The sequence below is a fragment of the Odontesthes bonariensis genome, chromosome 19, assembly GCF_027942865.1.
Source record: "Odontesthes bonariensis isolate fOdoBon6 chromosome 19, fOdoBon6.hap1, whole genome shotgun sequence".
Classification (NCBI taxonomy): Eukaryota; Metazoa; Chordata; class Actinopteri; order Atheriniformes; family Atherinopsidae; genus Odontesthes; species Odontesthes bonariensis.
This window is the reverse complement of record NC_134524.1, coordinates 17,923,981-17,949,333: the sequence shown is the minus strand read 5'-3', so window position 1 is coordinate 17,949,333 and position 25,353 is coordinate 17,923,981. Positions and strand designations below refer to the sequence as shown.

The following is a 25,353-nucleotide window of genomic DNA, read 5'->3' as shown; positions in this document are numbered from 1 at the left end:
CTATATATGAACAGCAACCGCGGAAAAAGACTCTTAAAACTCCTAGGTGTTCATGTGTTAAAACGGCTTTTGTTAAATTAGGCTTTCCTCTTCATTCTCTGCTCGTGCTCGCATAAAAAAAGGGATCTTGCGCATCACCTAGAGCACAGAATGCACCGACCGCCTGACATTTCATTCATCAGAAGAGCAAGCTGTGTGAATGGAGAGCTATAAAGAACATCAACAACATTAACGTTACAAGCCAATACAAGAAAAAGCAACATTGTTTGCGCAATGAAGATGATAGGACTGCAATCAGAATATTATTACTGTAGTCGTGCAAAGTAATAAGATGATACACGCCTGCCGTTTATGGCTAGCTGGATCAACATGGGGGCATACAAATATGCTAGCTTTATACAAATGCGTATTGTAATTATTCTTGCAACAATCCAAAAGAAATTGTCTTAGAAAGATACCGTCCAGAACATTCTTGAATGAGTCAGTTCAGTTCACATTGACAATAATGCAGATAACTATGATCAAAAGTTACATGCCAGAGTTTTGAAGATAATCTTTCCTTTTGTTTCCTTAAATCCATTTTAGGGTCCCATCAAGCCACAATATTAGACTACATGCCTTCTTTATTTCCTGTTCACAGAACATGTTGATGCTGCACCAAAAAAATTCATGGTGTTAAGGGGAATTTTCCTGAACTTGTTAATAACGCATTAGTTTTGACAGCCCTAACATATAATATATATTATGATATAACAGGCCTCATGAACGGGGAGAAACATTTTAATCTGATCAGGCTATTATCCCCTGATTAGACAGTCAGAATTGTAGAACTTGACTAAAACCCCTGCAGCAAAAAAATACATCAAAAGGACTGAGTTTCAGTTTGTGTATATTTGGCTGCACACACACACTGTAGAGTGATGGATAGAGGCGCAAGCACAGGGTGCAATGTTCTCACACGGGAATTCTTGGAACAAGATATTAAAACAATAAACTTGAAGGTGCTTGACACGAAAAACTGTTTGCTGATGTCAGTTCTTAGAATAGTCTTGAGTGACATCATTTAGAAGTTGTACATGTTTTCTTTGGAAGTTTTTTTTTCTTTTTCTTCCACATACCGTGCCAGGACGTGTAGATATGTGCTACCAGCTGGAGCTGTTGGCTCAGTGTTTGACGTGTCGCCTCGCAGGGAAATCCCACGTTGATGCAAGGAGGAAAATCACACACCTCGTACATACCAGAATGCATGCTGGTTTACCAACAGACGGTTCAGCCTGCCTGGAAATATTGGAAGAAAATGTGCAAGAGCAAGCTTGCACATCTGTCACATTTGTCACAACCACACACTGACAATAAAAAGGACAAAAAACATTCCCCTGAAGATTTCAACCACAGTGACTTGACCTTTTGATGTGCAGTTTAAGGACACACGCTTTCTGGGAATTCTCTCCTCTTTGTCCCCAAACACTTCTTCTTCTCTTTCTAACTTGATATTGGAAAATATTATTAACTGTTGTCTTCTTCTCCCTGGTGCCAACAGGTTCTGCTGCTACCAGTTTCAAACCTGCTCTCTTGCTGATGAAAAGCCACCCCAGTTCTCTTACGGGAAATGGTGTTTGCATTGAGAATGAAACTGAGTGACTTCTTAAACTCTCTTAAGCAACTAAAGCACTTTTGACCCAGATCCCGGATACTTAGTTGAAACTGCTGACACTTCCTGCAACTGCCGGGGAAGTTTCTCCTGCGCTTTATTATACCAACAACTCTAACACCAGTAATCCTGTCTGTTTTATCACACCCACATTTCGTAATGACGTTCCCAACCTAATAAAACTTAGTCATGAAGCTCCTAAGTTCATACGGAAGGAGGACAAATATATTGATAAATTAATATATACCATAACTATGTAACTTTGTAATGTCCATCCATCCATCCATTATCTGCCGCTTGTCCGGGGATCGGGTCGCGGGGGCAGTAGCTTGAGCAGAGAAGCCCAGACGTCCCTGTCCCCGGCCACTTCCTCCAGCTCTTCTGGGGGGACCCCGAGGCGTTCCCAGGCCAGCCGAGAAACATAGTCTCTCCAACGTGTCCTGGGTCTTCCCCGGGGCCTCCTCCCAGTGGGACGGGCCCGGAACACCTCACCGGGGAGGCGTCCAGGAGGCATCCTAACCAGATGCCCGAGCCACCTCATCTGACTCCTCTCGATGTGGAGGAGCAGCGGTTCTACTCCGAGCCCCTCCCAGATGACCGAGCTTCTCACCCTATCTCTAAGGGAGAGCCCAGACACCCTGCGGAGGAAACTCATTTCGGCCGCTTGTATTCGCGATCTCGTTCTTTCGGTCACTACCCACAGCTCGTGACCATAGGTGAGGGTAGGAACATAGATTGACCGGTAAATCGAGAGATTCGCCTTCTGGCTCAGCTCCTTCTTCACCACGACGGGCCGGTGCAGAGCCCACATCACTGCAGACGCCGCACCGATCTGTCTGTCAATCTCCTGCTCCATTCGTTCCTCACTCGTGAACAAGACCCCGAGATACTTGAACTCCTCCACTTGGGGAAGGATCTCATTCCCGACCCGGAGAGAGCATTCCACCCTTTTCCGGCCGAAGACCATGGTCTCGAATTTGGAGGTGCTGATGGTCATCCCAGCCGCTTCACACTCGGCTGCAAACCGCTCCAGTGAGAGCTGAAGGTCATGGCCCGACGACGCTAACAGAACCGCATCATCCGCAAAAAGCAGAGACCCGATTCTGAGGTCGCCAAAACGGACCCCCTCAACGCCCTGGCTGCGCCTAGAAATTCTGTCCATAAAAATTATGAACAAAATTGGTGACAAAGGGCAGCCCTGACGGAGTCCAACCCTCACAGGAAACATGTCCGACTTACTGCCGGCAATGCGGACCAAACTCTGACACCGGTCATACAGAGACCGAGCAGCCCCTATCAAGGAGTCCGGCACTCCATACTCCCGGAGCACCCCCCACAAGAGTCCCCGAGGGACACGGTCGAACGCCTTCTCCAAGTTCACAAAACACATGTAGACCGGTTGGGCGAACTCCCATGCTCCCTCCAGGATCCTGCCGAGGGTATAGAGCTGGTCCACTGTTCCACGGCCAGGACGAAAACCACACTGCACCTCCTGAATCCGAGATTCGACTATCCGGCGGATCCTCCTCTCCAGTACCCCCAAATAGACCTTACCAGGGAGGCTGAGGAGTGTGATCCCCCTATAGTTGGAACACACCCTCCGGTCCCCCTTTTTAAAGAGGGGGACCACCACCCCGATCTGCCAGTCCAGAGGCACTGCCACCGATGTCCACGCGATGCTGCAGAGGCGTGTCAACCAAGACAGCCCTACAACATCCAGAGCCTTGAGGAACTCAGGACGGACCTCATCCACCCCCGGGGCCTTGCCACCGAGGAGTTTTTTAACCACCTCGGCAACCTCAGCCCCAGAAATGGGAGGCCCCACGTCCGAGCTCCCCAACTTCTCCACCCCAGTTCTCTTACGGGAAATGGTGTTTGCATTAAGAATGAAACTGAGTGACTTCTTAAACTCTCTTAAGCAACTAAAACACTTTTGACCCAGATCCCGGATACTTAGTTGAAACTGCTGACACTTCCTGCAACTGCCGGGGAAGTTTCTCCTGCGCTTTATTATACCAACAACTCTAACACCAGTAATCCTGTCTGTTTTATCACACCCACATTTCGTAATGACGTTCCCAACCTAAATAAACTTCATGAAGTCATGAAGCTCCTACTCCCTGAATATTACCAAGACAACTCCCAAGCTTCTGTGGCATGTAAGAGCCTTTAAAGGAGCTAAACAGTCGACATAAGGAGGTTGCTATGGTGTTGTATGTGTTGGTCAGAAATGTTTCAAACTTGTTTGAGACCCAGGTTTCTTCCAGATGGTTTATTTTTACTTTTTTGACCAAAACAAATTGTGCTGAAAGTCCTCAGGTTGTAAAAGTTCCTTCAGTATCTAGCATTCATTATTGTAATTCAGTTTTGCTACAGCTATGCTCTGGTTGACTACCACCAAATCTTCAATTTGAATTTCATTATTTTTGTAGGCATTCAATGATTATTTCTACCCCACTGTGCATTCTTACCACTGCTTATGTTAACTTTTCTACAGATACTTTGGAACATTTTGGCAATAGCTCTCTTCAGCATCAGTCCTATGTTTTATTTACCTTTTATCAATGGCAGCCAATGGACACCTATGGACACTAAGCTGTCGGAACTGTGGGATGGTTGTAAAAAGTTACAACCCAACAATGTCGTATCTGAAGCTGGTCGACAACAAGAAGTGATTAAAGATGAGCCTAAATGCTAGCTAATCAATAATGCACTCTCACCCCCATCTGGATGGGGGATAAACTACAGGTGGTCCAAGGGTGCTTTTGTCAGTAATGATGTGAATTGCATACCTTTGTGGTAAAAATAACTGGAGGTGATTCAAGCTCTTTGAGTACAATAGGAGCTCAGAGATGCTGAACAACATTCACCTTGACTAAAACGTGCAACTATGTGTACAACCACTAAACTCACTGAGTCTGAATGCAAAGAGAGAAAACAGTAGGGAGTAGCTGCAGGCAAAATTGTGGTGATTGCATTGAAATCATGAGCAAACCTAATTAAGCTACAACTTATTTGTATTTACCAGGGCGTTATATTTACAGACTGAAATCTCAATATGCCAGTGAACTAAATTCCACTTTTCTCCACCTAACTTCAACATTCACTGTACTTGAAAGTAGGAAAACAAGCTCTCATCAGCAGTTAATGGTCTCACTTAACTTAAGAAATGGGCTGGTTTCTACTTTAAGAAAATACTGTTTTGGATTTAGCATGATCGTTTCCGCAAGGTAAAACTGTAAAAATACTGTAGCATGGCTGAGACTTAAAACAATGTCTTTGGTTTCACTGTCTTAATCCTCTTAACTTGTATCAGCGTAGATGTCCTCTTAAAAGTTATTAATCTTTATCCTCTTTGACCCAGCCCACTGTAAAGTGTTGACATGGCTTTGATCAAGTCCCACTGAGCCAGGGTCTGAGTTTTTGATTAACAATAGCCACCTCCTTAATTATCACCACATGATATGTACAACACTGTAACGGGCGGCCACTCGTGTGCTTCCACGGTACTCTGACTCAGTCTCTGTGCTTATTGGCTATTACCTGTTCTTCTTCTATTTCTTATCAACCCTTGTGCCTTCTGCTGAGAGTGCTTCTGCGTCCTACATGATGGGTAATGACTGTGGTTTAATTCTCAGACAAAGACAAGAGTCACAGCTTCAACTTCATCCCCAAATTCTTAGCCCACTTGCCTCTTATGTCAACAATGTTTATCTTTGTCTTGTAGCTCACCAAAGTACAGTATTAATATTTATTTGAAGTAACACTGTGTCCGCCAGCAAAACTCCAGCATTCATTCAAATATGCGTAATTGGCCACAGTTTCATTTTCCTCACAATATATCTCTTGCAGTTGTATCTGATGTGCCCTTAGTTACAAATCTAAAAATCTTTTGAGGTTATAGAAATGCTAAAAGTCGGGGGGAAGACGTTTGTGTGTGTGTTCATTAACAGTGGTTTTATTTGGAAGTGATTACAGACCTCACCCAAATCTTTAGCATTACATGAATTACTTGTGGAAACAGTTGGAAACATTTCTGTGACAGACATCTACTTGTATGAAAGTCAGCCAGCAGCTTAGTATTAACAGAAATTATCTTGCTCACGTCGCTTTATTTGCACCATGGAGGCTAGACTTTTAATCAATAGACCTTCAATTTCTTAGTGGAACCTCCATTCTTACGTTTAGGCTACGGCAAAAACTCCTTGGTTTGGTTAAGGTGTAGAAAACGAAATTAATTGATTTGGCTAAGAAAAAAAATTACCGTTTGGTCAGCCCAATGTTGCTTGAAAACTTGTAAATTCTTCTTCATGAATTGATTACTAATCTTATCACTAAAGCTGTGGTGTCGTTACCACCACCCGGGGCAGAAATTGTCACTGGGGAGCTAAACCTGTCTGTGGTGCTTGCACATAATTTTAGCACATTATGCACTTCCAGTTTGTAATATGGTGTTAATCCAGAGCTCTTCCAGAAAGTACATAAAAAAAATGTCAGCTTGATCAAGAACGCTGCACTTTTGATCAATTCGAAACAGCATAAGGTTTAACTGAATCACAGAACATTAGACTTTTGATGGCTGAATCTGTATTTTTGTATCTCTTCTGGTTTCTACACGATCTTAGTTTTGAGTTTTATGATTTAATTATTGTTTTTAAATACTTTATAGAAATGTTCAGCAGGATTTTCTTCCTCTGTGTTTAGGTTAGAGTGCAGGCACATCAGAGTAGCGCCGTGTGCTCCCCTCCCCCCAGTGATTCATCAAGTCCTTCTTTCTCAATGAGAGATTCTATCAAAGCTGCACCCAGAAACCCTTCATGATGTCAGACATTGGGTCACATCAGATCAGAACTTATCAAACAAGAACAATGAGTCAAAAGCTCTAAAGGATTACGGATTTAAATTCTGTATTCACCTAAATGACTAACAGGATGAACTTGCAAGTCAGATTTTCACACTATGAATATCAAAGCTCGCAAATATTCAGATGTGTTGACCAGGAACTCTACAAAGATCTACAAAACAATCCCAAAGCTAGCCTCTGCTGCTTCCTTGTTGTTTATTCCATTTTCAAGAATTACAAGTATTTGAGGGATTTTACAACTTTTGACAGCCCAATTGTTTTTGGTGGTCGTTTATGCAGAAAAAATTGCATTTTTGGGAAATATCCTCAAATCTCAAGCGTTTTAACGGCTGCAGGCTGTTTTCATTCTCAAAAAAATCTATTTCTTTAAAATCGGCGTATGTTTTATTTAGAAAAGAAACTCCTCGGGAAAGGTTTTAGCTGTGGTTCTATCTGGCGTGTATAGCTCTTTAAATGAAACCGGAATAGCTTCCAGGTGCAACAGGAGATCACAGAAAGAGTTGTGTATGGTCGGAGGGATAGACAAAAATATACAGAGAATATATAATGGGGGGAAAAAGGTAAACAGAGCTCAGGCAGTGCTTGATCATAGAACATCCCTCCTCTCATGAAAACCATCAAATAATTTCCACACACCACAACCAAGCACACACACTTCCAGTTTCCTTGAAGTGGCTCATGTAGGAGTACTAATTGAAGGCGAACGGTCTCTCCTGGCAGCAAAACTACAAACAAACGGAGCTCAGCTTGTTTTCACCAAGAGTACTTTGTAATTTGGTGTGTGTATCTTCAAGTCAAATTTCATCCTTTTTCCTGGACATTTTCATATATTAACCAGGTGTTTGTAGGTTGTTACTTTAGTGCTCATTATGATAGCTTTGCTCCCCTTTGGTTCTCTGCTGTCTTCTGTCAAGCCAAAAAAATAGAAATAAAAAAATAAATAAAACCTCAAAGCCAACTTGCCAGCATAAATAGCATGTGTCTTCTTGATGTTCACAAACCTCTGTGATCTGCGGGCTGGGAAATAGAAACAGATATGAAGGCATTGAGAGATCAGTCGCTTTGCTGAGAGCCTAAAGCACACCACAATTTTATCTGTATTCCCTTCGTCACAAGCCTGAGTTTCATTGTTGTATTCACTTTGAAGGGTCCAATACCAAAATTAATTTTTAGAACGGGAAGAAAAAAAAAGGAAAAGACAAGAAATTACAAAAACATGAATCAAGTTTAATGTGTAGTTGGCTTTTCAGATACACAACTAGATTAAAGGTGACTATTATTTGTATCTGTACCTTCTGTACAAGGAGGAAAATCAATATTGCTATAGTGAATAGACTTTTGACGTAAGGGATTTTACTCAGCTTTTTAACATGTTAATGTTTAATGTAGATTCTCAGTCACCCAGGTCTCGGTAATCCTAGGAGTTTGAATAAAGGCAACTGGACGACTTCTGGGTTCTTGAAGGCCTTTAAACTGTCATTGGAAAGGCTTCTTCAGTTATTTATTTATTTTTACTCTACAGTTCTTAACTAGTTGCCGGGGAATATCGGCTAATAAGCAGTAGAGGGGCCGTTCATACTGGGCAGGTCAATGCGGTCACACTTGAGCTGTCACCCACACCTTCCCCTTAAGATGTAAGTGACCTGCCGAGTCTTGACTTGAAGAGGTGGCTCTCCTGTGTTGTGCCATGTGCTTGTGAAGCTGTTGTTTGGTCTCTCCTATCTAAAGATCTTCACTGCACTGCGCTGCATATTAGACGCCACTAAGTTTTAGTTTCAGTGTTTTGTCCTTTAGAGGAACCAGTCTCTGAGGGTGTCTTTGTAGTTTGAAATGCACGGGAATGTCATGTTTGGTGAAGATCCTTCTAAGACTCTAAGACTCTTTCTCAGACACACCTGCTACATATGGAATTAAAATAAGTTTGTGCCTCTTCTTCTTAGCTTCTATAATTGTGTTGTTTGGTCCATATTTTCTTTTTGATTTAACAAAGGCCCAGTTTGGATATTCACGTTTGAAGTGCTTTCTTGAGTCCTTTTGTTTTCTCTCAGGATTGTATGTCATTCTCTTGCAGTACATAGCGTGAACTCTTTCTTATTCTTGCTAATTCATACACCTCTGAAGTAGCTATTGTAAAAAATGAAGGTCATGATATTTGCCGTACTGAATCTGCAGAAACCCACTGCTCATCTCAAAGCTGTTTTAAAGATGTAGCCAAGTCAGTTTTATTTCTCAAAATGTTTTTACAAAGCGGCTTCACTTTTACATCTCCCAAGAGGAAACAGTTTCAGACTGCCTGGTCATGTGATCACTTTTTCCAAAAATAAAGTTTGAAAAAAGGTTTAGCACACATCCTTCACTTGTTTAAAATGTGATTCTTGAATTTAAACAGGAAACGAACAGTTGCTTCCCTGTGTCATTTTCACTCCAACATATTTTCAGACTACAAAGAAAAAGTGGCAGCCCTCAGGGCTCATATACAACCAATCGATGGGAAGAACTGGCAGTGACAAAAGCCCTCCTGCTGGGTCTCCTCATGTCACCAGGATATAGGCAAAGAAAATAGCAGTTGAACTCTCAGCTTCCAACTGCAAGCCAGGATCTACAATTTAGGCCCACCCAAAAACGCATAGCTCTCCAGTGCTGAAGGGGGCAGTAGTATGTATGCTTCATTATAAGGTAAACAGAAGACAGTGCAGATCAAAGAAGAAAAGAAAAAACATGATGTTGTTTTGTGTATTTTGGTAACATCATGCTCAGCTGGTCTCTCTTTAGTCTTTATTATCAGTTGGTCTCCAGTTACTTCACTCTACATGGCAAACTTGTATTGAAAGTGTTGCTTGTTTTGGAGAAATGAAGGCAACAAATTAAAAGTCATGTGTGACATGTTAAGTTAGCCATTTGATATGTTGCCATTGCAGATTTGATTCTATGGCACCGACTTGCTGCTTGTAAGTATGTACAGTACAGTATGTGCTGTATGTTGTACAGCTCAAGGTACTCTACCACTGTCAAAAATAACTTTTCAGCCATATATTAGCCTTTTTTCATTGGATAAATAAGATATAAGTTCTTTTTACTGCATTTTGTGCAACCATTTAGAACTTCTCAAGCTGCCCATTAAGCACCCTGCTTGCTTGTTTGTTTTAGGTTGTGAACTGGATATTAGAGGCTGCAGTTTCTTGATTTCCAGTATTTCCCATTCTAACAACATTTTCTGGTATATACATTTAAAAAATGTACTATTGAGAATTTTTTTTTCACTTTATGGTTTATTACAGGAGTACACATAACAGTCTTGGTAACAAAAAAGGGAAAGGAAAACACAAGCACAAGATATTCATATACAAACTAAATGAACATTTTTTTCCTGTAAAAAGAAATACAAATATGTACAGAATTACATTAAACAGGTTCAGAAACCAAAAGGTGAGAGGAAGGGGAAGTGTAGTCGCATGGCACTTTAAAAAATAAAAATATCTGGCAAGTGCTTTCAGTTTTCCATAATTAATATAAAATAAAATGCAGTGATAATAAGTCTGAATAACAAAACAAATAATTATTACAGTAATCAAATCAATAATATTAACATTTTGAAACAGTTTACAATATAAATTGAAATACATAACATTCTAAATACATCCAATATTTACCAAAGACCTTCTCATGTAGGCTAAAAACTCTAAATCTGTAATAGAATAAAAAATAGCATTTCAAATATCTTATAACAACAATATTATTCATACAATAACATTAATATTAGGTTATTAGTAGATGTAAATAGCTAATTTTCTCCATGGCTTGCTAAGGAATATTGTACAAATTAATATACACTATAATCTTTTGATGCTCTTGTTTGCTTTCACAAAATGCAAAATATTTTAATGAGCTAAATAATATATAAAAAAGGGAAAGTAATTGCATATCTCACTCGATACAAACTATTGCAATCTAGATTTCTCAATTAGAAAATGTACACAAGAAAAGCAGCAAAAAAGTCTATTTTCATATTTTTCTATCGTGAACAAATCAGTGGTGTGGTTGGTAGAAAAGAAGGAATTTGTGGCACAGGCAGATCCATCTGAAATGCTTTTGGACAACAGGATTGTCCAATTAATAAAAAAAAAAGAAAAGAAAAAGTCCTCTGAGTGTGACTCCCATCCTCCCCTTAAATCTCATTGGTCCTTCTCTCATGCTTCAGGTGTGAGCTTAGAGCTCTGCCCAATGATTCTAAAATGTTCCAAAGATCCAATAGCACGTTCCTGAATCCGTTGTGGAAGCTTTTCCCATATAGGAAAGAAGAACCGAGTTGTCCTCTTGGATTACGGAACATACAAACTCATAGTTCTGATTGTGCAATCATCTCAAGCAATTAATCTCTTTCAGCTCATATAGTTGCTCAAACCCTGGAATTGATTTAGCTTTGCATTCTTATTGTTGATTGGAGGAGCAGCAAGTAAGAATGTCACCTTCGCAAAACTCAGAATGGCTGCCTCCAAGGAGCCAGGAAAATAAAATGAGCACACAAATGAAACAAATGGAAGAACAAGGCAACACTCAAGCAGCATGTATATATGTCTCCTCCTCCCTTTGCTCCTCCTTCAGCCCATGAAGTTGCACTACTTCATGAGAACAAGTTCTCTAATAATGTACGTGTCATTAAACATGAGAGTATTGTCTCAATATAAGTTGGAAGTGTAGTTTATGAGTCAAAGCACAGGTTTTAGAGAATTTACAATGCAGAGCCAGACCATATTGGCGCCAAATAGGATTTGTTGTTGGTTGTTTCTGCCCCCAAAAACAAAAAATTGTAAATGGTTGCAGAGCATAAATTGGTGAAACCAAATTATTATTTAGCTAAGCAACTGGTCCAGCTCTGAAACTGTTGGAAGATTAGGAGATGTTATGTGCATTCTGGGAAAATCTGTGTTCAAGGTGGAATTCAGAATTTCAAAAGGAGAACTCATTGTTTGAATTCTGGATCCCAAAAATATAGTTTGCAGATTGTAGAAGGTCGAGGAAATTGTAAAAATCTTACAACAACAAGAATTAAAATTACATGATCTGAAGACGTCCCATGTTCCTCTTTTCTTTAAAACCATTCTATTTTCAGTGGCGTCACATTCTGTCATTTTCTTAGACATCACAAGTTATAGGCACACTTAAGAATAAGTTTTCAATACACTGGACATTGTACAACATGCTGAAATGGTGTTTTAGTGTGACTATTGGACACTCTTGAACCTAACCAAGTGTCATTGCTTCCTAAACCAAAATATATAGGTTTACTTCCTGAACCTAATAAAGTAGATTTCGGTTATCCAAACCTAGCCAATTAGCTTTTGTTCCTAAACCTAACCAAGTCATTTGGTGGCTAAACTTAAACAAATACCGATTGTGTGTGTGTGGGGGGGGACCTTTCTCTTGTTAGTCTTCAAGTTGCATGTTTATTCTTTCCAGTTGATTCATAAGGACCTTGCCGCTTGCTCATTAAGTAAAATCTTACTAATGACGCCCGCTAGATGTAGAAGGGCACCAACACCATGGGCTTTGATGGAAGTATTTGACACCCCGAAAATGAGAATGAGCTGCTCCTTTTATTGTAATTTCAGTTGCACTTTTCTATTATTTAGTCAAAGCATTAATGTCCTTGATCGTTTTGTATCTAATATTTCCTTGCAATCCTAGTTTTAGATAAAAGCTTATTTCACTTTATGGCTCATGCATGGATGACGATATTATGGCAACTGCTGGCCAAAAATGTTGTGAGGAACTCCACAGGCAGAGGCAGATGGAAAAACAGCAGTTGAGGTTGTCCTAAGCAACAAATTGCCCATTTTTTAACAACAAAAAAAAAAAATCTCCTGCGAGTACGTATTTCCTGATTATCCATACAGCCCAATATTTCAGAGCACATCACTTTCCTTCGCTGCCTGTATTGATACTTAACTATAACTAGAAGTACTGCTTTGTAAGCAAGTACACAGTTTTAATTTTGATAGACCGGAAAGGGGGAAACCAATCCCCCCTTCCCCACTTTTTTGGATAAAATAGCCAAAAAGCATGTGTTTAAGTATGGTGGCACCGTTAAGAATTCTGGATCAAAATTACCTCAGAATCTGGAACTTTCAGTTTATATATTCATCTCTTTTACCCTGCTAGACAACTGAAATGGTTCACTGACATTGATTAAGCAGAAACAAATTGGTAGAATATTATTTTCTTTCATCCGATACCCTGTTTCATCTTGCCACCACAACCACCTTCAACACTTCATTTCACCAAATGTCCTCTTGTGCACTACCCACTTTCTCCTTGAAATTATATTACATAGCTTTTTGTACATAATTTGTCTGTATATTTCTTTGAAAAAATACACATAATAGAGCATAATTAAGAACTTTTTGGCAGCTTCTTCCTTTCTTAAAGGCAGGTCCCGATCATCAAGTGTGACAAGAGATGAAGACTTCTGCTTTCAGTCTGAAAGGAACCTCCTACTTGGCAGAACAAAGGTGGAGAGGGAAAAAAATAACTCTGAAATTCCTTCTTCCTTCCTTCAGTCTTCTCCCATAAGACACTATCGCTCACCCCCACCACCACCACCACCACCACCATTCATCAACCCTCCCCCCCTCAAACCGTTGCCCCAAGTAACTCTTCTGACTTGGCCATGATCTCATTCTGGTTGGAGTCCAGGCCATAGAACTTGACCTTTAACCCATCGACCGGGTGAACAACAGGGACAGTGACGACTCGGGGGAACTGCCGAGTGGCCAGCTCAAATCGGCTGGTGCTTGCCAGCTCAATAGCCAGGATGCGAAGAAAGAGGGTGGCGAGCTGCTTTCCCAGACAGGACCTGACGCCACCACCAAAGGGCAGGTAGTGGAAGCGCCCCTCTTTGTCCTCACTCCTCTCTTGGCTGAAACGGTCAGGGTCAAAGGCTTCCACATCCTTGAAGACTGCAGCTGTGTCATGAGTGTCTCGAATGCTGTACATCACACTCCAGCCCTTTGGAATCTGCACTCCCTGGAGACAAAAAGAAAAACACAACTTTAGTATCATGAATTTACCTGAATCACATTAAAATGCAGTAATCAGTCCAGAAAAACTATGCTGCACTTTGGCAATTTTAGCCTTTTGCAAGTTGTATTGAGCCATACTTCTTATTCAATGATATATGATGGATCCAAAACACTCACATCTAGTTCGAAGGTCTGCATGGCCGTTCGGTAGGCCCCAGAGACGGGTGTAAAGAGTCTCAGCACCTCCTTGATGACACAGTCCAGGTACTTCAGGCTGACAATGGTGTCCAGCCTCAGCTCTCCTTCGGGACAGAGGCAGCCATTGTGGAGGAGCCCTCTGGCTCTCAGCTCCTCCCTTAGACGCTCCAGGACAGTAGGGTGGCGGAGGAGCTGCATGATGAGGGAGGTGCTCGCGCTGGCGGTGGTGGCAAAGGCAGCAAAGATCAGCTCGATAGTTGATTCCTGTGGCATGATAAAGAGCAAGATGGTGCATCAGATCACTTTCTTTTTACCTTGTTAATCATCTTCTGGCTTTAACTTGCGACACAGAAGAAGGCGCTATCAATAAATTATTACACTGCAAGTAATAGATTTCAGTTGTATTCTGATACATTTTGAATCGACTTAACTTTTGTTGCTAATTTGTATCAAGCCAAACTGTGAGCAACTCCAACCAGGGATCTAATACCCATTACCAAGTGGTAGAGCCAAGGGGAAGAATCGTGCAATTGGGCCTTACTTTTGGTGCCAATCCACTACCCAACACCTTAAGCGTTCCATTTGTTTCATAACAAAATTCGGCCAAAAACAAGAATTTCAAAAGCTAATATGTAATAAAAGTTTGTTGTTTTTAATTCCTGAAGTACGAGGATTCCAATAACAACACTTTCTGTGCCGCGCTGGGTCCGTTATTAAGCTTCTGGAATAAACAACACCAACGCTTGGCAGCACACTTCACATTGTAAACCTCTCATCTGCCACCATCCGTGTCAAAACACACCTGGGCGTCATCCTACATGTGTATGTGTGTGTTTTTATACGTATTGGTCGAAGAAACTGAAAGGGAGGACCTCAGCCTGGGCCTCTGTGACAGGGCCTCCCCAGTTCAGTCTGTGTGTGCGTGGGTGTGTCTGTGTGTACAGGAGGCCTCTTTCAGACCCCTAGCAGGGGCTGTGTTTGACTTATTTTTGGCCCTGGACTCAACCCAGAAACCACAAAGAGTGAGAGAGCAGTAGTTTCCATAGAATTCCACAGAATTACATAAATAGGTAAATAGAGGGTGTGCCTGTCCTTGACTGTGTGTGTTTCTTTTACTGTTTGCCTGTTAGCATCAGTTTAGCAGCGCTTCATATTTTACAAGAGGATGTGTATTATGAGTCACTTGCATTGCTTGCATAGTTGGTAGTGCACGCATGCAGGTTGTGTTGGTTTACATGCTTCTGTGTGTGACTGAGTGACTTGATGTTCATCATGCTTCTCTACAGTGTATGTTTGGAGTGCTAATCCTCCTTCCCAGATGTTTTTTTTTTTGTGCAGAGGTGTGTTACCTTTAGCTCCTGCATGGTGAGCTCGGTGCCATTCTCTTTGGCGCTCTCCATCAGTACGTCCAGTGCGTCACTGTAGTCCTTTCCCTGGGAGCACAGTGGCTTCTCCCTGATGGCTTTCTCTATGCTTTTCTGAAGGGTGTCTCGTGCACGGATACCCTGCAAACATACACAGAGCATGTTAACCATCCGACTACAAATGCTTTTTTTCACAGACATTCACTCAAATATTCCTTCCTTTAGAAAATTAAGCAGGAACTTTGCACTTACAAGTTTGTGGGAAGGGAATCATTTACATCTAAGAACTTACCTTCCTATAGCCGCTAAAAGGCAGGTCTATGGGCAGACTGAAGAGGTTGTTTACAAAGTCCTGAAAGGTTGAGAACAAATGCCTCATTTCCTCATCTGACGCCCTGAAACCCAGCAGCACCCTCACAGCCATGGTGAATGACAACCTCTGGCTCTCACTGTGGAGAGACAACCAGTCAGTTACATCCAACAAACTTTAAAACTTTTCAAATAAAACTTTTACACAGGTGATTAACATAAAATGCTTTTCAAATTCACAACAATGTCATAGATGAAATGGAAGGATTATAAATTATTTTGGCTTTAGATGTCTTACTAAGAGCTTTGTGTAGTCAGGGCCACATTTCAGATTGTTGAATTTTAGTTTCATTTTTAAAAAAAGTTCAAATTCTCCCCCCCAAACCAAACATTAAAGGACTCTGCAATCATGTCCCTCATTCTTCCTTTTCCTATCAATCCTCTCATGAACCCTCAGGTATATATGTTGTCCCTCTATATAAAGCTACATGTAACCTGCTCCATGTCCAACAGCTTCAACAGTAACATGTTGCTCACACATGTGCATGAGTATTAGTAATCCAATGATTTCATATATTAGAATGTGCCAAACCAGTACTTTTACTTTAATACTTCAACTACATTGTGCTGTAAATACTACAAAAATTATGCACACTGGACTTTTGTTTGTATTTTTACTATTTAAATTGCTTTGTTGGTGCTTATGTCCAAACAAATTATTTGAATTTGTCTTCTGTTACCCCTGCTGGGAGCTCTGCAGTACCTGTAGACGTTGATGGGCTCGGGGTTGGAGCTCCACACTCTGAGGCTCTCCTGGATGACCTGCTGGATTTTCGGGAGGTATGACTCTAAGGCCTCATGGCTGAACACTTTGGCAAACACCTGCAGACACAGAGTGAGAGGAATTGTTTTTTTTTGGTCAAGATCAGAAACCTCTTTCATTAAATCCTTACAAATTCATAAATAAGGTCACACTTTTAGTCACAGAGCCTTGTTTGCCCCCAGCTTCTGTACTGTAATCTCCTTACAGTTTGTACAAACACAGAGACTGTTGCGCCAAAATCCTGACTGACGGGGTGCGTGAGCAGAAAGCGGAGGAACAGGTTTACTCTGTTGAAATGTTTCGGGTTATTATCGCCTCAGAGGAAGTTATTCTGTCTCGTTCATTTTTATGCCAGTTACAGTGACAGATGGACACGATAGCTGTAAAGTTTGGTGGAAAAGGTCAGCTGTGGACTAAGGGAGAGTTGATGGATTTTTGGTTTAGATAACACCTCTTTGCGACCAACAATTTGAGTGACACCTTGAAAAAAATCCTCCATTTTTTGTGATGCCCTTGCCCAGTCCCCCACCCCCACCCCTACCTTGTTCTTTACAGAGACTTATACATTGTGGAGGTTTTTCCCTGCAGTCAGCAGAACTAGTATGATGGGCAGAAAGAGCAAGAGAGAGGAGGGGGCAGACTTAAGTCTTTCCTGGCTGCTTGTAGTATTTCTCTGTTTGAATCAGTCACCAGACGTCAGTGCTGTTTGGACAAATAACATTCCTCGATTTAACTTCCAAAACTGCCCTTAAAATAGTCTGACATTATTACATAGAGGGAGAGGACAGTTGAGAGGAATGATAAAAGGGTGTTTTTCTTAATATAACAAAGTTACTAAAGCTTGGTTTTACTTGGATGAGTAGAATTACTTTTTTTTTGCATGTAATCTTCAGGGCTATGATGGGAGCAGAGCAAAAAGGTGCTGCTTGTTGGGTGACAACTACTTGGCGGCATGCAGTCGGGCGAAGTTGGCTGGTTGGCTTTACAAATTAGTTTTAAAAGAGAGCAGTGTTCAATGCTTTCTCAAACCATTGAGGGCTTTTTTTATTCTCCAATTTAAGTCCCAGAGATTTTCCATTACAAGGTTTTATTCAATGAGCAGTTGCAGGAAGGCAATGCAGCACATTCTCGAGCAAAGTTCGACGACTGGTACACATGGTTTGCATTTTCTGCTCAATGAAAAGAGACTGGAATATCTGTACAAGCAAATTCTATATTAGACTGTGTAATGACTAGTCGCCAGTCAAACCCATCAGTTCACTTTCAAAGGCTCGCAGTTGTTTTGATTTGGGTTCATTCAAAAGTCATGCAAATTTGTTAGGACCATGTATTAAGTCTTTACTTTTATGTTTATTTTTAAGCTTTTGAGTTTCACAAGCTTCTTCTTCAATCGGAAAAGGAAGTGGAGAAGGAAGTAAGGAGCTTCCAGGGGGAGTTGAAACCAGGCCAGTGAGGGTATGTGTGGTTCTTGAGGTTGATTCTTCAGCCATTAAACCACCTTTTGGGCACTCATGCTCTTATTTGGTCCTCTTCCTCATTTTGTCTCCTCTGTGCCTTCTCATTTCTCAAAACCTGCTTCCCTCCCTCTACTGCCCTCTTAATGAATGAACAATAGTCTACTGAGCTGGTGCTGTGTGCATGGAAATGCACAGTATGGGTAGATATATGTATGTGTGTATTGTGTGTTTGGGAGTGGTTTGAATAGATCCGTCTTCTAAGATGTTAGCAGGACTAACGTATCCCAGTGTAACCCAGTGTCTGACATCAGAAGAATCAGAGACTGGCTGTCATGACTTTTTTTTTTTTACTAATCTGGAAGTCAGTTTGTTAGGTTGAGGAATAATTCAGTGGAGCTATTGTTTCCATCCAGCTGTTTTTGCATTTTTGTCATTTCCTTGGCACAACAGTAATAGATCCACTCTATTTCATAAAACTATCAATATTAGAAAGAGTTATGGCCTAATATGTAATCTATTTTAGAATTACATAACTAAATCCAATGGTAGATATGGCTCAACAAGGACGTAAACGTGTGCTCTATCAAATGGTACAGCAGGATTTTAAAGAATCAATTTGTATTCCCATGAAATAAAAGCGATCTATAGGCTCTCTCACTTGCCAGATGGATACAAAAACTAGGTTTTCACACGTTTTTAGAAATTAGAGTGAATATCCGAATTAACAATGAAAAGAGAACCCCACTGAGGAAATCACGCACTGAGGAGATACTGAAAGCTGATTTGGCAAAAATACTGGTTGAGCCAGAGGAGACTCTGTAGCGTTATGAGTTTAGCCATTTAACCCGTCTGCACTGGATTATGCATAATTGCTCAATTTGAGTGAGCACTTTGCGTATTCGTACACACACACACACATAGACGCACAGACACTCTGACATAAATAGACGCAGAGCAGTAGGGTTGAACTACTGTAGGGCCAGTGAGTCAGTCAGTGTGTGGAGGACTGGCTCCGAAAAGGTAACTACGGGTCAGACAAACACACACCCAGCATCTCACTACACAACCTGGCTGCCAATCAAACACAGTTTTATGCAGTGTCACTCCGGGACGTTCCAAGTTCCACTCAGGACGAGGGTTTAGGGGCCGGCGCTTGTGTGTGGTGGTGGGGGGGATTGTTCAGTACAACAGTCATTTTGCTGCACCACAAAAACGTGACTGTCTTCTGTTGCCTGCAGCGCAAAGACACAGGCTTTAAGACACACACGCACACTCTCAGACTCTTACACACACAGACACAGTTGTCCTAATAACGTCCATATGTCTTAAATTATGTGAAAGTGCTGCGAGCTGCTGGTTCCACAGACATGTAAAGACTCCTTTATTCTTTTCTCTGCCCTCGCTGCTCCCACCTCTTCCCGTCTCTCCCTGCCCCTTCATCCATCCTCTTTTTAAAAATACTTTTTTATTCCTTGCTCTTTTCTCTCAGTCGGCGCTGTATGTTTTTCCATGTTTCTGTCGTCACTTTGAATCAGAGAGGGTCTGTTTTGTAAGTGAGGGTCTCTGTTTTTTTTTTGTTTTTTTTTAACTATGTTTACAGAATCACATCAGCAGTACAGAGCAAACGTCTCGAACGTGAAACTTGAAGATGCAAATATCTATTCCTACAGCTTTTAGTGCGTTCCCAAAGATGCATCAAAGAAACGGCCGAACTTGACTTGAATATTTCTGTTTTGTGAGGCTTCAATAATGTTCTCTCAGCTATTTATTGCTAAAGTTACATGTTTTCTTTGAGTTAATGAGACATGTTGCATCACTGTGGCTTATTGTTAACTTAAATAGTACTATAGGGATCAACTCCACCACATGTTAGAAGAACTCTGTTCTTTGTAAAGATGTTTATGCATCAATGAAAATGTCTCTCTATAAATGTTTTTTTTTTTTTTAAATTACATGTCATCCTGAAAAAGGGAATATTCCAAGTGTATTTTGCTTTAATTTTCTTTCTAAAAGAGTATCTTTACATTAGTATTCTACCTTTTTACTTGTCCATGTTCTTCCTTGACATTTTAACATATTTGTTTAACATATCAGAGCTTTAATACCTTCACTATATGCTTAATCTTTTAAATCCACTGTAGATTTCTGTGCATTTTCTCAAACAGAAGACCAAAACATCCCTTGGAATGGTGATTTTAAAAACCACCAAAACTGCAGTCTCAAGGATTTCTTAAGGGTTTCTCAAGACCAGAAGTGCAAGGGGCTATATTTATGCTCGGTCACAGCATTTCAAGAATCCTCCTTATTGAAGATCTCCACCTCTCACACAGGTTACACCTCCAAAGTAAAAGATAGGAGACACAGAATGGGCTCTGTTACAAATTGCAATGCCCTCTACTGGTGATGAGCAGAAAAACACCAACTGCTCACTGCAATTTGGAGGGACATGGCAGAGAGTTAAAGGAGTTAAGGGATTGCGCCATTTTCAAGGTTGATTTACTGCATCAGTTATTCCTCATTATGAGAAACACCCGGCAGCAACTGGCAGAATGTGTCAGGTTGAGGTGTTAAATCAAGGCAAAGGTCAGTTTCTCGTCCAGTCCTCCCCTCTCTGTCTCCCACTCTGTTTTTCCTGCCTCTGTTTCTCCTTAATTTAGGGATAGAGTGATGGCTCCAAAAGAAAGAATAACAAAGGGGAAGGAAAATGTGGTTTAAAATTTAAAAAAAAAGGGAAAATGAGGAAATCTGGGCAACTGAAGGGTGAAAAAAAAAAAAAATGACTAAGTGAAAGGTATGTCAGAAAGGTGAAAAGAAAGAAATAGCTGCCACAGCCAACATGGTGCACAGCATTGCTCCATCAGGGAGGGATGTTTTTCCACTGCAGGTCAGCTTGAAGTGACATGCAGGTCAAATGAAAGTTTCTTCAATCATCTACACTGTTTACTGTGAAGAACATGTGTAAAAGAAATTAAATCAACTTTTATGCAGTCTCTCGCGGAGGCCAAAAACTACAGAAATGAATGTAAATGCAGATGCGTTTTTCGGGTTCTGACATGGCCCAAGCTATAAATGAGCAAAAGGTCAGTTCAGTGAGACATTTGATGTCACACCTGTCAAAACATAAAGTGGTGCAAGACTCTAGGTGTTCAATTTTGTATGCTTTTTAATAAATGAGACCTCATTTAATCAAATCATCGTATCATGGATGACAGAACCGATTGTACAGAATGAGGAGATTTTGCTGGTTTTCCATCTTCCAACCCAAACACGGTCAACTTGGGTGTGAATCATTACCAGCAAATGGAATGCAGGTTGATTCACGTTGGGCGTCTCCATTCCCCGCTCTGTCTCACAGCTCTATAAACGAGCCAACGTAAAGCACTTTGTTGCATGACTGTGGAAGTCTTTTCAAAATTTACCGGGTTCTTTTATTTTTATCTCTTTATTTGCAACTTCAACATGAGCATAAAAATTGTTGATGGAAGACTGGATGAGAGTCACGGAAGGTTCAAACTCAGCCTAAAGCCGGAGGAAGAAAAGATTGGAGTCTAAAGACTGTTGAACCGAGTCCAAAAGTCAAACCCCAAGTCAAAACCTAGCCTGATAACCGTGAAGTTAAACAGTCACCTCATGCTCGTATGAGCTTTGTGCATTTAAAAATCTCTTGTTGGCTGTCCATAAGCATCATGCGTAAGGTGATGGTTCGGGGTGATGTGCAGGTCCTGACTGTTCCGCTCAGGTTGGCCTGTAGTGGAAAGCCAGTCCACTGTGGTTCTTTTGAGAGAGTTGGTTTCCCAGCTTAACACTGGATATATGGAAACTGGCTGGCTCCGTTGATCCACTAAAGGCTAATGTGCTGTGTGAAGATTGTTTTTCCGTATGAAAACCGCAAGGAGGGCAGACACACACAAGGAGGAGCAGTTCTGGTCCAGTGGGTCAGACAGTGAGGCAGTCGCTCATGCTTTTTCTCAGTCGATGTTGTCTCGCTTCTGTCTGTTGACTTAGTTTTATTACGCAGAAAACAGCAGTGAGCGCTGCCAACACACACACGCACGGGCCATGAAAACTGCCCAGCTGCCCACCCACCCTCCTTCTGATCTTTTTCTCCGGTCAAAGAACGGGACTGTGACTCTCAAAGCAGCCAGAAGGTCAAACTGACTGACTAATCACGGCATAAACAAAGATGCAAAACTAAACACATCACCGAGTGTGATAATCTCGTAGTTACAAGGCTCAGTTACATATCTGGGGAGGAATCTCTGTGTTTTCTACAGCTTGTTGGTTTTACTAATTTGTCCGTGCTACTTCTGTCCCGTTCTAAAATAAACCAAACGTACTCCTCATCCAGTACAACTCTCCTCGTATTGGTTCAGCTCGTGCTTTGTTTTGTAGTTACTTTAGTGAGGGGTTGATTTACAGCAGTTTTTACGTGCTGTTCATTTTAGTTGACGCTAAAGTCTTGAATTGAGTGAATATTCTCAGAAGATATTGCTATCTAGAGGCAGTACTCCTGGAATTCTTGACACCGTGTTGTCCAGCATCTTTGCTGATAGCTGACAGTTTGTCTGCTTATCGAAACAAGACGGGAGAGTACACAGTATTTGCTTTTTGCATTGATGCTTTTATTTCAAGTGTTGATTCTGTCGGAGAAAAGGCTTTCAAAATGAGGCGTTTCATTCTCCTTGGATAAAAGGTACCTCAGAAACCATCTCGTCAATGGACTTTTAAAAAGTGTGTTATATCTTCAAAGAGGTTATTTTCTAAATTGAGACGACATCGCTTGATTTCAGGGTCTTTTCAGGATCAGCAGCAGGTGTCGGACTGCTCGTCGGTGCTGATGTTGCTTTGCAACATACTGTATGGGTTCAACTTTTACCTTACTGAGCTCGCTTACAACTTTTTCTTTTTTTGCTTTATTTTGAGTGCAAGGATGTGTTCAGGTGTGTGCGCACACATGCTTTTGCGTACTGCGTGTGTGTGTCAGGCCCCCACAGAAAGCCCCTCTTTGTGCCGTGTCGGAGGCAGCCTTCCTAATCAGGGGTCATTACATGAGGTTAGCGTGGGGGTCTCCAGGGAGGGGAGAAGGGATCAGAGCTCAGATTAGACCCAGCCGACCCCTTGCCGTCCCCGGGCACCGCTGCAGCGAAACCTGACCCCGCCTCCAAAGCCCCCCCACTAACACCCCCTACTCTGCAAAGAGAAAGTGAGACTGATTTACAGGAAAACACAGCAGACTGCATCTTATTCTTCTGATCCTTTGTGTGTTTATCTGTAATGTTGTGTGTTCATCCACCTGATGAGTGTGTGTGTGTGTGTGTGTGTGTGAGAGGGGAAGGTATGTGCCCTGAGGATAATCGGAGGGAGAGGTAAGTGGCTGATTACCTGAAATGGTCCTGCCTCAGACAAGAGAGAGGAAGTGGGAGAAAGAGAGAGGGTGAAATGAGAGAAATCAAACAGAGACAGTCGAAAGGAAAAACAGATAATCGAGGACCGTCTCCTGATGTAGACGAGTGGAGCAGAGGATGGAGAGATTGAGGGGTCGTTCTCACGCTTCAGTAGCCAGAACGATGCTGATAAGACTGATACTGTGTGTGTGTTTGGATTTACCTTGATTCCCCTGCCTTTAACGGACAAGTGTGTGTTTGTTATTTCAGAGAATGAATGCTGAGGATGAGCATTCATTGTAAAATTCAGTGCGTTTGGCTCCTCTTTTAAGGAGTGTCCTTTTTAGAGCTTCGTTTGGATAACTGCAACTCACAGAGACAACTTTTAAAAGTACATGCTGGCTTTGTTGGACTCACACACATTACCTCGTTCAATTAAAGATGTATGAATACCAACAGCAGGCCACATTTAGAGGTAGATGGGAGTGAAGCAATATGATGGCAAGGCTTTCTTTACTCTTCTTTTAATAAAGTTAAATGTCTCCTGTTCTGTTGTAACTGAAGATGTAAACCTCTAACTAACCTATTTGAAAGCTGCCAATATAAACTGTAGTCGCACCTGAAACCTGTCCGGAGGACAGTGATTGATGCAGCAGCAGCCACAAGCATTTACCTCAGAACCTGACACGAAGGATTAGTTTTGGCCTCCAAAACCACCCTGCTAGGTTTAGGAAAAGTTCAGAGCAGCTCAGAGTCCACAACAATGACAGAAGCTAGTTGGTTCTTGGGATGAGAGAAAGACGAATGTAGTGTATATGTATTACCAGTGACTGAGGTGGAACTCATCATGAAAGCAGATCAGTGTAGTATATAAGTTTTTTTTGTTTTTTTTATGGTACGTGACCTCAAGATCACACATTGCAGCCTTGATTTCACACATACTTTCAGACAGCTGGGGAACGAAAACAGCAGAAGCATTTGAACCATGGATTTTAAGGGGAATTCTGATGGGGAAATTTGCACCATATGCTTATACCTCTCATACTATGCAGTTGTGCATCTCTGAGTTTTTCCACTGCGCAATAGTAAACTGCTTTTGTTGATGTGACTGCTTTCGATTTAGAATTGCAGTCCCACCAGTATTAGACACTTTCATTTTTGGTATAATTACCTGTTTGTGGATAGGCCAAATGAGATATCTGTATTTGTAGCATGTAGGCAGGTGAACTCCATCAGGAATCTGTCTTTGTTTTTTTTGTTTTTTAGATTAATTTCTGCGCTTTGAATTCAACTGCAGCCAATTTCCTCTTAGAAGCAGATCTCTATTTAAATCATTTGAATGCCACATGAAGTGAGTGCTGCATACCCTGAAGGTCAGAGTGTCTTTAGTAGCACTGTACTAAGCTACTACTCTACATTGTGTTTTGTGGAGTAAATATTGCAGATAATCCCTGCAGAATGACGCACTTTCAAACATAAAATCTTCAACTTCTTAGCGCATCCATGAAGTAAGATGTATGTCAACAAATAACCAAGGGTCAGCTTTGTCTGCCCTTCCTTTCACACGTCTCCCACTACATATGTCTGTGTGAACATTCACATGTGCATCCTCACCTTCCTTCTCTTGCGGTGGATGTCTCCGATGCTGTTAGCCAGCGAGTTTGGTCCCAGCAGCGTGGAGGTGCTCTGAGGCCAGTCCACAGTCACCAGCGTGTGCTCGCCCATCAGCACCTTGCGCACATTCTCGGCGCCCGTCACTCGAATCAGAGGACGGCCCAGAAGATGGGTCTTGAACACGTTGCCGTACTTCTGTCGCCGTGATGCATGAAAGCCTGAACCCTGGACAGAGTGACAGCAAGGAGGCACAGAAGTCAGTCAGGGCGTAACATCGGCTTCAATGTCAGTTGTATTATTTTAATCATTTGCTGTAATTCAGACTTTCAAAAGAAACCATTGAGGAAATAATATGGATTTAGTCGAAAGGTGGAATTTCCCTTTAGAGCTACGGTTTGCGGCAGAAGGTGTGACCAGACATTACTCTGAAGGAAATCCCCAAACTCTCCACCCTGTTTCACCGATTTTACAGGAAGACTTATCCCATCCTGTTAATGGAGATCCCCCTCATCATCACTTCATCGTCAATTTGTGAGGAACATTTAGAATTTTTACATGTCAGAAAGATAACTGGTGTGCCAGATAATGACATTAAGCAGTTGAATATCGCAACAGGTTATCTGCACGTCATAAGTAGCTGTGAAACATAAGCATATTCTCTTTAAATATC

The 25,353-nt window shown here is 41.5% G+C and overlaps 1 protein-coding gene across 1 annotated transcript in view; it reads right to left on the bottom strand.

Annotated features, from left to right (window-relative positions):
* Positions 1–9,770: 9,770 nt before the first annotated feature.
* Positions 9,771–25,353, bottom strand: part of cyp26b1 (cytochrome P450, family 26, subfamily b, polypeptide 1) — a 33,075-nt gene continuing 17,492 nt past the window's right edge. The window contains exons 2-7 of the mRNA XM_075450698.1: positions 24,684–24,908; positions 16,169–16,287; positions 15,389–15,545; positions 15,082–15,237; positions 13,712–13,996; positions 9,771–13,538 (exon numbers count right to left, since the gene is read on the bottom strand). Of these exons, the coding sequence (XP_075306813.1) occupies positions 13,146–13,538; positions 13,712–13,996; positions 15,082–15,237; positions 15,389–15,545; positions 16,169–16,287; positions 24,684–24,908 (1,335 nt within the window). The 3' untranslated portion in view covers positions 9,771–13,145. The remainder of the gene's footprint in view (positions 13,539–13,711; positions 13,997–15,081; positions 15,238–15,388; positions 15,546–16,168; positions 16,288–24,683; positions 24,909–25,353) is intronic.